The 12,668-nt window shown below is 32.1% G+C and overlaps 1 protein-coding gene across 1 annotated transcript; it reads left to right on the top strand.

Annotated features, from left to right (window-relative positions):
• The first annotated feature begins 1,215 nt into the window (after positions 1–1,215).
• LOC110274450 (F-box protein At4g09920-like) lies at positions 1,216–2,654 on the top strand. Its single transcript, XM_052253212.1, has 2 exons — positions 1,216–2,287; positions 2,379–2,654. Exons 1-2 carry the CDS (start codon positions 1,235–1,237, stop codon positions 2,652–2,654), a joined length of 1,329 nt encoding a protein of 442 aa, XP_052109172.1. The 5' UTR covers positions 1,216–1,234.
• The last annotated feature ends 10,014 nt before the right edge of the window (positions 2,655–12,668 follow it).

Raw genomic sequence — 12,668 nt, 5'->3', positions numbered from 1 at the left:
CTTTTCTGCATCTTCTCCTCTTTTCTTTTGGTTATCGATTCCATGGCCTTGCAGGGCTCCCAAGGCACGTGTAGCAGTAGCGCCGCAGGTGGAAGCAGCAGCCAAGTCCGCCCATCAAAGAAGAACAACATGTTATTGTGGTGAGAGGCCCGTGCTACTTCGTCCACGCACAGAATCCTGGATGCAGGTTTTGAAGCTGTGTTAACTATAAGATAAGTACAAAATATTGTGTTTCTATTGATAGTTATAGTTTGAAGTTATTTGAAGATATTTGTTTATGTGACTGCTTTGTGTTAATTTTTTTTTTTTTGGATTAGACTGGGGGAAGAGTGATATTTTGTGCGGACAGAGTCCGAAGATGACTCAGGAGTTGCAAATTTGAGAAGATGAGTCACGACATTGAAGGGTAAATTGGCAATTGTTCGATCAAGGTTTATAATTGCAGCATCAGCTGCTCTGGTTGGATGGACAACTACATTAATGTTACTGTGTGAAAGGATGACTTTCACAACTAAGGGTGGCAACGGGGCGGGTAGGGGCGGGTTTTTGCTCTACCCGACCCCGCCCCGTTCAACAAAAATTCGCATTGAATCCGCCCCGCTTCTACCTGCAGGTAGTCAAATGTTAAACCCGACCCGCTCCTGCGGGTACCCACCCCGCTCCTACCCGCTCCAATAATTATTAAATCTAAAAAATAAAATAAAATTTAAAAAATTATATAACCATTATTTACATTCATAACATAAATTAAAGTAAAAATTTAAATATGATACAATATTATTAATCATTTCATTAATTATTTTATATATATATGGCCAGGTATTATGTAAATCCGATCCCGATTAATTATAACATTCTTAAAAGATATTATTCAACCATATATAACACAAAAAATTAGTAAAAATTAAAAAGACGAAAACAAAATTATTTTATTTATTCTAATTATATTAAATAATTATGTAATTAATTAATTATAATTAATATGATTAAAAATATTAAATAATTTGATATTTATTTTAATTCAATGAAATTAATAATTAATAAATTAACATATTTAAATAAATTGGAAAAATATTTTAAAAACATATCGCATTAATTATGTTATTAATTGAAAAATTTTGATGTGAATAATATATAGCAGGTAATAGATAGGAATGAGAGAAAACCCGAAAAAGCGGGAACTGGGAAGTAGGAAGTTAGAAGAGAACGCAGAAACAGAGAAACCCTAATCGCCATGGACAGGATCAGCGACCTGCCGGATTGCATACTGTTACACATCCTCTCCTTCCTCCCTACCAAAACCGCCTTTCTCACTACCGTCCTCTCTCGCCGCTGGACTCACCTCTGCCACCACCTCCAACACCTCCACTTCGACCAAAACCAATTTCGAAACCACAATACTTGGTCAGATTCCAGTGCAAAAAAGCGATTTCTCGCCATTGTTAATTGGATTCTCTCCCGCCACAATGCGCCGCCAATTCGAACCTTTCGTCTCACCTGTGACCTAAATCCATCCGATGAATCCACTCTGGAGTGGTTCATTATAAAGGTTTTAGGGCCAAACCTCGAGGAATTGAACCTGCAACTCTCCTCCATCCTTTGCTCCGTTTCCAGAGTCGCTATTCCCAACGGCATTTTCAGCTGCACTTCCCTCGTGACTCTCCGTTTAAACGGCGTCCACGTAAGAATCCCTTCGCCTTCTGCCCCGTCGTGCCGTTATCACTTGCCATCACTCAAGACACTGGAATTGTATAATGTCGAAATCTCTGTTGGTATCTTGGAGGAGATTCTCTCTCACTGCACTGCTCTTGAGACTCTTATTCTTGGCTATGTCCGTCAATCCTCCGTGAAGGTCCAATTGAGTATTTGTTTTCCTTCTTTGAAGAGTTTGCACTTCAAATCTTATTTCGGTGAGACTCTTAGATTGCTTGTTATAGACACACCATCTCTTAAACGTCTTGATATCCAAGTTGAGTTGTGGTTTCACGAGATCCGTGTTCGCAACTTGCACAATGTGGAGGACGCCCGTATCAACATTTCTAAGCAATCCTTTGTGCTTGAGTTTCTTGTGGAGCTTTGCAGGATAAGGATTTTGGAGCTGGGTTTATCAGTGTTTGATTGTTTGCCTGAGGTTCCTCCGCATCGTATTCCAGAGTTTACCTGTTTACATACGCTAGAGCTTACTGTTATGTGGTGTTTGGACACCAGATACATAATGAATATGCTTCAGAAATGTCCCATGCTTAAACTTCTTGCTATTGTTTTTAGCATTAGTCTTCCTATAATGGTATTTCATGTTCTCATGTTCAAGCTATCATTTATGTAAGTTTGTTGTTTTGCTGGCAATTCTTTTAAGTGTATTTGTTGTTTGTTGCTAGGATCCACATCCGTCACGAAAATGGGACCACTCAGTGAAGGTTCCTACTTGTCTTGCATCACATCTGAAAGTGTTAAAATCAAGAGATATGTTGAATCCAGAGATGATAGAGATTTTTTCGCCTATGTTCTTCAACATGGACTTGTTTTGGAGTCACTTGATCTTCAGGTGGATCATACGAGATCTAAAAGATTTCCAGAAGAATTATCCCTTTTGCCAAGGAGCTCCAAGGCGTGCCAAATTAACTTTTGCTGGATATCCTACTAATTATGGCTGATTTTTTCATATCTGAAACAAGTTAGTTGTACTAGTTTGAGTAGATTCCCCTGAGTGATAAAGTAAACTTAAATTTTGATGATTTTTTCTTTTTATATTTCAACACATATGTCTCTTCAGATATTTATCATATATATACTTGTATATTACATATATTATATATTAAAAATATATATATTTATATATCTATTATATATATCGGGACGGAAAGGAGCGGATTTAACCTAAACCCGACCCCGTCCCGCCCCGCCCAAAAATCCGCCCCGTTAAAATCCGTCCCGGTACGGGTGCGGGTAATTACCCGCCCCGAACGGGTAGGGGTAGGGTGGGTATCCACGGGTTCGGATAGTGTTGCCACTCCTATTCACAACTAATGGAAGGTTTTTATTACAATGAAACTGGGAGAGTTTATGGTAGAAGAATGTGGTTGTATGAATCTTTTGTTAATCATTGTTTGGATTCAGCTTGGTTTATTTTAGTTTCTTATATGATCTGATTGTGACAGAAATGCAATGTTAAATGCAATTTGTGCCTTCAATTTACATCTTTGCAATACTATAATTTCACAATTATTTTGACCTGTAGATAAATGACAATGTTTCTGTAACAGAAGATAAATAATACTTTTTTCATTAAGCATAATGTTGCAACAATTCAAAAACAATCACAATAGAAAATAAACTAATAATATGCATAATATTGTATCCGATTAGGATTGTGGTATTAAAGGTCTTAACCAAATATACTAATATGCAGAATATTGTATCTGAAATAGTAGCTTCAAAAAAAGTACTTAAATCAAGAAACATAATTTGTGATTCAAAACAAAAGACAAAAGGCATCCCAATCTAGAGCATACTATAGGTGAACTAGTAGTTTGACACCATTTTTTTCAGTGTCTTCACAGGATTTTTGTAGCACCCTAAGCATAGTTGCAACTAGTGCAGTAGTGGTGTTGGATGGGGTCAGCCTGATCTTTTTTGAAGCAGTTTGTATAAGTTTTTTCATACAACCAAAGAAAAGGGAAGAACCAGAATGACAATAAAAAAGAAACAAAAAACAGAAAAGTAAAAAACAGATATAGTGCAGGAGTAGAAATTAGAACTATTATTAGAAGAAAAATAAAGGTCACCTAACATTTACATAAACTATTTAAGTATTTATAGCCTAAGAAAAACAGCTAATAGTCAGCCAGAGACTTTTAGAAATTAATTATAGAAAACAAACTATTTAATACTTAAGCCTTGAATTTCTTGGTCTGTGTTGCTATTTAACTCAACTAACAATGTTTGTGACTTGAATTATAGATATCTTTTTTCACAGTTTGTGACTGCTGTGTACCCACAGGAGACTTTCTCTTTGGATATGCAGTTAGCCTTTTATTTATTCCCCACCTTCTTGCTGTTGCCTTGTTGAAACTCTTTACTTTATTTATTCTTATATTTTTTAAAATCAATGTTTGTATTATTTTTTTATATTTTTTTATAAAATATAAAGATATTTTTTATCTTTACTTATCTCTTATTAATCATTTTTAATAGAATTAAAAAATATATTAATGACAGATTATAAAATTATTAATTTTAGAATTGAAAAGATAAGATTAAATTTAAACTCAAAATAAAATTAGATAGGATATTGAAAATAGATACTCATAAAACATCAAATTGTTAATGATGAAATTATAAAGATAAGATAAATAATAAAATAATAATTTAAAAAGTAAAAAGTAAATTTTAAAATTAAATAATATATAAAATACTAATAAAATTAAAGAAGAGGTATTAAAAATAAAAAATATATTTTATTGTTAAAAATCAATTAATACTCCAAACATTTTAGATCATCAAAAATAGATCCATAAAATTATGTACTTATTATTCTACAATAGATAGTATTTTAAATATTGATATCAAGAATGTTGACGTGGTGTATTATAGTGCCATACTTATCTCTCTCTTCTCAATTTATTTTAAGAAAGTATATTTTTTATAATTATCTATGAAAATCAGCATTTAATGCATAATTACCATTAATTATTAATATTTTTAATCATTTTAATTATATTAATTATCAATTATTTATTATTTTAATTATCAATGATTATAATATAATTTTTAATCAAATATAATCAATGACAAATTGATATTGTTATCAATAATAAAAATTAGACCTAAATAACTTTGTTAAAATACTCTATAATGCACGGGTGTATTAATTAGTAAAAATTAATATCGATATCAATAATTACTTTTTATAATTAATTTTGTGCTACTAAAGGTTATATATAGTGTTTCTTTTATGGTTTATAAGTCTAAGTTTGGGAGCCAAATTATTGTTTAATTTTTTATTTGTTATTTTTCTTTGACTATTTCATAGAATAAGAATGTATTTTACTATTCTTTATTTTTTATCGAAGTTGATCTTTTTAAAGTATAAATTATAATTTTTTATGATATTTTTTATGTAGTCATTCTATTATTATTCTTTTGATAATTTAATAATTGTTCTTACTCAAGTTTATTATTTTCGTCTATCGAACAATTGCTTCCAAGGAGATTTATAGGCTAAGTTTAAATTTCATTCACTCCATGTTTTCTATGTATGTCCAAAAGTCTTTGAAGTAAAGCATACAATGAGATTGAAATTTTCTCAATTTATATTCAATTTTACTAGAATTGTATCAAGTTTGGAGATGCAACTTCAAAAAGTCATACTGTGTTTAAATTTTTTTCTTTAAACTTTTTTGTAATAAAAATAATTTTATAACATATTGTGATTTTTTTCAAAAATTACTGGCCTTTTGGTGCATCAGCAATGCCATTGATGAGAATAAATGTCAAAGTAGTTTTTTGATGTGGCTATTCTATACCTTGTCGCATTACATGGATAGCAGATGATAAAGCTTATTTAACAAGAGGATGATCTACATTTGCATGGATTTTAAATGTTCGAGTTGATGATATTGTTTCAATTGGGTGTCGTTACAAAAATGACTCTAATCTATATGTGTGTCTAGGGACTAGAATAGCTTATGTAACACCCCGATATCCTAAACCTTACCTCTAGCCGTAAAGCGAGGGATAACAAGACGTCACGACAATTCTAAAGCTCATACATTAATAAATATAGAAGGAAATAGTAATACTAGGAGCCTGATGAAGGAATAAAGTTCAAAATCGCATAAGCGGAATTACAAAGCGTGAAGCATTCACACACGATAACTAAAAGCGTAGAGGCACAAGATACAACATGAGACGTAGAGTACTAGCCGTAGCCCACGGAGTTCAGGCCGACTAGTCATATACAGACATAACAGAATTTTGAGTTAAAATAGCTTATACAACTTATCTCTCAAAGTAAGCCTTTAAGGTAACAGAGTATAATAACAGAAGTAAGAGAACTACAGCATAATAACCAAAATACAAGATAATAAAAGATCCTCCGCTCTGTCACCATCCGCAAGCTCACCGTGGTGGGTTGCGACCTGCATCTGAAAAATAACAATAACATATGGTATGAGAACCGGAAGTTCTCAGTATGGTAACAGTGCCCAATAATATATAAGATATAAGGTTTCGGGACGCCAAAGACAATCCTAGAATTCACATCACAGATATTCAAGCTTAACAAAAATAAACAACTTAAACCATAAGCCATAAATAGGGTCATCTAAATTTAGGGGATTTCTAACTAATACTAATCACACCACTGTATCCTACAGCCTTTGCCAACCTAACATCCGTGTGATCCCATCGCTACCGCCTCCCTATCCTCCTTAATGCCAGTAAAATACATTTAATGCAAACAAGTAAGGCACAATTTATATTCATGTATAACAGGTAGGCCAACTAGCACTTAGTCATATTATTCAAATAGGCCTAACTCAAGTAATCAAAACAAACAAGCAGATAAAAGATGCATATGATGAATTTCTATCCTATTTGGCTCGTGATATCACTTGTCGGTTCAAAATGCTAACCCGACACATCTCCGGAGATGTTGTCTTTCTACTATGACCAGGGATATAGTGTCCTGCTCATTCTTACTTTATCTTGCGTCCCGCGAGTTATAGTACCTGGCACACTCTTTTGAGTTATAGTGCCCGAGTTCTCTCTGGTAGTAGAAAGGTTATATGAGCGGGAGACTATCACAACCCTCACATCTCAACGTAGGCAGGAGACTGCCTCGACCCCTACGCTGGCACCGCTACCTCAAACAAGTGAGAGACTGCCATAGCTCTTACTCGAGACGCATAGTGACTTGCCAAACATACAATTCAGTAATACATCACAACTCATAGCACAATTCCATTTATACTCATTCCATTAACCATAATCCTTCATCAATATATCAAGTTCATCATCAACCCAGCTCCCCATTAGTTAACAAGACGAAAACATCCAACAGACATACCAAACCTAAGTCGCCGTCTTCTAAAACCCGTATATAAATCTATTAATCTCAAACATAAACCCATCTATACTAGTTTTAGGGTATAATTACAATCCACAAGTCTTAAGGAGAAGTTAAAGAAGTTTAAAAAGCTAGAGAACCCTTAAAAGTGAAGAAAAATATATTTTCAGAAAAACAAGGGTTGTGCGTACGCACACTTTAATTTTTGACCATCATGCGTACGCATCCATGAGTCGCGTACGCCGCGGAGCTGGACAGAAACTATCACCCGCGTATGGTGCTTGAAGCCGCGTATCCTTGCATTTTGGCCCATCTCGGGTACGCATGCATAGGCCGCGTATGCAAGAGTGGCTGGCAGAGACGCAAGCCTGCGTCTGGGGTGCCCGCGTATGCATGCCATCCCAAATTTGTAAAATTTTGTAAAGTTGTAGAAATCAGTTTTAAACACCAAACTTTAAACGTTCATAACTTCCTCTACGAAAATCCATTTTCATCAAACTTTATATCAATTTAAAGCTCTTTAAACCATCTTTAATTTAAAATAATTTTTAACCAATTTAAAAAACTGAGGCTCAAGTTATGATCCATCAAAGTTCACCAAAAAAATATTTTTACCAAAGGAGACAATTTTCAAATTTTTCAAAACTTCCAAACCCAACCAACTCAAACATACTAAAAACAACCCCAAAATCATAGTAGACACTCCCAAACATTTATCAATCACCTAACTATCAAACCCGCTTAATACTCACCTCCTTCAACTTCAATTCCTCCCAAATTCACACAAAAAATTCTTGAATTATTTATTCTCAACATGAACTAAAACAACCAATAATCCATATCATCATCAACAATCATCTTCAACATCAATATCCAACATTATAACTCATCAAGGTATCATACCCATCAATAATCATCATCTACTAATATACATATACATATCATCATATTCAAACTCATACAACCTCCATCTAAACCACAATCAAACATAGCATTTATATACAATTAATCACACAACCACATTACTCAAACCTATCTTAAAGGTCACTAGCCTACGTTTCACGAAATATTATATACTACATAAAGAAAATCATAACCATACCTTGACCGACTATCCTTCACGCACAAAACCATTTCACCACAAGCTTTTAACCCTTCACTCAACACCAAACAACACCAAGAACACTCTATACCATGAAAAACAACAAGAATCAAAGTTAGGGTTTATGACATTCAACTAAACACAAGGGTTTAGTGATATCTTACCTTATTCAACGAGTTTTGTGGTAAAACTCACTATTCACTCAAGCTAGATTACACCTAAATAATAAGAACACAGAAACTAAACAACCCACAAGCCATTTTCGAAAATGACATAGGGCAGAAAAATTGGGAAGAAAAGAGTGAGTTTCTTACCATTTTGCTTAGATAGAAACAAAGAGCTCGACAAAACCTTCGTGTGGCTGCAAACGGCTTGTCAATTGGAGCTCCGTAGCTCAAGATATGGCCAAAAGAAGGAGGAGATGAATAGTGCTCTTCTTCTTCCTCACTTCTCTTCAAAATCAGCGCCCCTCTCTTTGTGTGTGTGCTATAAAATGAGTTGAAAGCTCATTAAAATGTGCTTTTATATATTGGGCTTTGGTTCAATTTGGATCCGGTCCAACCGCGTAACGTTTTTGATTCGTGTAGTCCGACTTTGGGTCAAAACCTTTAGAATAAGTGTCCGATTTGCTATTTCAAATACTTTTCTAAGATTTTCTACCATTTTATTCTCTCTCACGTAGTACTAGACAGACTTAAGCCAGTACTGCTAGCTAATCTATCGGTACGCGTTTTTACGTAAAAATTTTCAAAAGAGAATATTTTTCCACTCAGAAAAATCCACTGAATCCGAATCTCATATTTATATTTGAAAAAAAATATTTTTATATTTTTGAACCTATTCTGGGTAATTAAATTATTCTATTCTACTTAAGCGATTTTTTGTGAAAATTTCGATTCTTACCGCTTAAATATTATTTAAATAATTTAGTTCAATTTTAAAAAAATTAAATTATTGTCTCAATGTATATATTACTATTATTATTTTTGTATATGTTATTTTTAAATTTATTTTTATTCTTATTTGCTCTCAGTATAACTAAAGAAAAAACAAAATAGTTAAGTTACAAAAATCTGTCAATAATAAATAATATCTTTGATACGATAATTATTTTAATTAATTATGTAAAATTATTATAAATAAATAATAAATTAATTAATGGTTGGGTTAAAAATTTTTTAACAATAGTATTTATTGAAACTTTTAGATGTCCAATAATATATTTAATTGGGTTAAAGTTTTATTAATGTATAATTAATAGGATCACGATTAATATCATATATAGAGAAGTCTTTTGATAAATTGAGATGATCAAATATTATTTAATTAATTAGTATCTTTTTATTGTTAATTATATTTTTTATATTCTTTTTAGTTGGATACAAATTTGTATATAAATAATATTTAAAATTTATTTGATACAGAAACAGAAATACAACCTATAGATATGTAACTATTAATGTTAAAGATAAAAAAATATGTATGTATATATATTTTTTCATAGAAATTAAAACATTGATTATTGCATGTTATGTCTTTTTCTTTAATTAATCCAATTATTTTATGAGTTTCTTTGTATGTACTATTGTTTAGTATTCGCACTAATAAAAAAAGTTGAATTTAATTTAAAATTAAATATATTAAAAATATTGTAAATATAAATAAAATATTAAATATTTTTTTATGTATTGTACAAATACATACACTAATTTAGTAATTTATACTAATATTAAATATTAAAAAAGAAATAATACTCATTTTTTAAATGTTATTCTTCATTCTAAATTTAATATTATATTATTTTAATTTTTTAATTAATTATATCTCTTATTTTTAAGAAAACATGGTTATTTTTAGTCAATTTAAATTTATATTTATTATAATATCGTAAAACTTGTATCCACTTTCAATATACTAATTTTTTTTTAAAATTCTAAAAATTACTTTTTAATAGAAAGTTGCTTTTCATTTTCTCTCTCATGTACCATCATCACATTTACTGTGTTTGTTTAGATGAAAAATAGATAGATTCAACATAAACGAAAAAAATAGGAGGATAATATAAAGTTTCACCTGTTTCGTTTTAGAAGAAAATGTCAAAGAAAATATACAAGAGTATCGAAAAATAAAAGGAACCACCAAAAAATTTTCTCCCCAACTTAAACGAAAAAATAGAAGAAAAAATCATTTCACTCCATAATTCCAAATTCTACCCTTCTCTTTTTTTCCAAGAATCTTCTTCAACCTATGATTCAACCGTTTATGTTATCCACTTTCAATGTAGCGACTCTCAGTTTTAAAAATATAAATATAAATAAGTTATAATTTATTTCATAAATTAAAATTTTTTATTTTTAGAAATTAAATTTATTCTTTCTTCTAATATAAGTATAATCTATTATTATAATTCCCTTTCATAAAGTGCATTTATACAATAGCGGATTGCTTTCTTAAGCCATATATATATATACCGTAAGAAAAAAAAGAGAGAGAATAGTGTAACGAAGAAAAAAGAAAGAACATAAATCCCTTCGAACTTCTGGTTTTGATTTTTTGCAATTCGTAACTCTAATAAAAAATCTAATCCGGTAAAAATATTTGTATCTTCCTCCTCTACACGTTGGCACCACTTTTGATCGGTGAAAATTGACAGTGGCGTAACTCCTTTATCTCTTGGGTTTGGCCAACGGGAGTTTTAGGAGGCACAGACGATTCTGGACGTTTTCTTCTTCGATAGCTCGGTCAGAAAGCTTCTCTGGAACTTTGAATATTTTGATTCCGTACGAATGTATGGTTTTGGTTTCTCGTAGTTAATGTTTAATGTCACGTGAAAACTTAGGCTAGAAGACCTTAAGATAGGAATGAACTGAATGTATAATTGATGGATTGTGTATATGGAATAAAATGTGTGGTTTAGCTGTTGTTAATAGTTTGCTGTTAAAGTTGGTTAGTTTTGGAAAAAGATTTAGCATTGGTATTTGTTTGATTTTGAAATAGTTTGTTACTGTAAATGATTTGAATGATTGAGAGATGTTTGGTTTGGTAGTTGGGACCCTTTAAGGGTGATAGAAATTCGAGTTTTAGAGGAGATACTACAAAAATTTCTATAAGAATTTGAGTTTTGATTTGAAGTATTATTTTAAAAAAGAAAGGGATTATTATGTGGCTTGTGTATTTGAGACTATTTGTTGACCCTCTGTCACAAGATGTGACCGGGCACTTTAAGTCTCCGGATTCCCCCATAGGCATGCATATATATATGAATATTGAATATTATATTTGAGTTTGGAGTTTAACTCCATAGAATACTATATTATTGAGCTTGGAGTGTAACTCCATGGAATATTATTGAGTTTGGAGTGTGACTCCATGGAATATTATATTTGAGCTTGGAGTTTGACTCCATGGAATATTATTGAGTTTGGGGATGCGTGCACAGAGGGACTGTTCAATGGTTAACTACCAGGACTTGTCGGGTTGGCTGTATAACCGACAGATGAGACTCATCAGCCATAGGATAGGCATGCATCATATACATTTGTTTGCTTTGCTTGAGTGTGTGTTGTTTTAGTTTGCTTAATTGCTAAATTCTGCTTACCTGCTACTTGTTCTACTTGCTATAAATGCTTCTCTATCAGTGTTTCCTTACTTGAATTGTATGTGTATGTTTTCTGAGAAATTCTTCTTGGCGGAGGTATGAAGAGGGTTATCCTACGGGTGATTCAGAGGATTAGAAATGACAGAAAGTAGAATGTTAGGTTAAATTTAGATTTACAACTTGAATACTTTATATAACTTACCTAATTCTGGTTTAGTTGAATCCTTAAGATGAAGTCTGAGTGTCGAAGTTCTAGGAATGCCTCTGACTTTTCCGAGACCTTTTATATTAACTATGCGGACGCCTTTACCATACTGAGAACTTCCGGTTCTCATCCCATACTATGTTGTTGTTTTTCATATGCAGATCGAGAGACATCTCGTTGAGCGTCGGGTATCCTCCTTACAAGCAAAGAACTACTTTTTTAGACTGTCATATTTTGATTTTGGGCTATGTATACATGTTTATAGAATCTCCACATATACATTTTGTGTTTTGTCCCTCCTAGAGGTCGACTTGGAGATACAGGGGTTTATTTTGTAGTTTGAGTTTTATTTTGGGTTGTATATATATATAATCATATACTCTGGCCGGCCTTAGCTTCGCAGGTTGAGACTGGAGCTTGCTATCTAAGTTTTGGAACTCTGATATGTATATATGTTTTCAGTTTCCTTTTTATTTTTTTTCCTGTCCGTTTTACAAATAACCATGCGAGTGTGACACGATTTTCTGTTTATCATTTTTGTTTAGCTTATCCTTCAAGACTCCTAGATATGATTTCATCCAATTATATCTATGTACATATCCTTTTCTTTTAGAGGTCGTAATACCTTGCCACCTTTGCTTTACGACTTAAGCGTAAGGCTCTGTGTGGTAGGGTGTTACATTCAATACTATCA

This window comes from Arachis duranensis, chromosome 8 (assembly GCF_000817695.3).
Source record: "Arachis duranensis cultivar V14167 chromosome 8, aradu.V14167.gnm2.J7QH, whole genome shotgun sequence".
Lineage (NCBI taxonomy): Eukaryota > Viridiplantae > Streptophyta > Magnoliopsida > Fabales > Fabaceae > Arachis > Arachis duranensis.
This window is presented reverse-complemented; position numbering and strand designations above follow the sequence as displayed.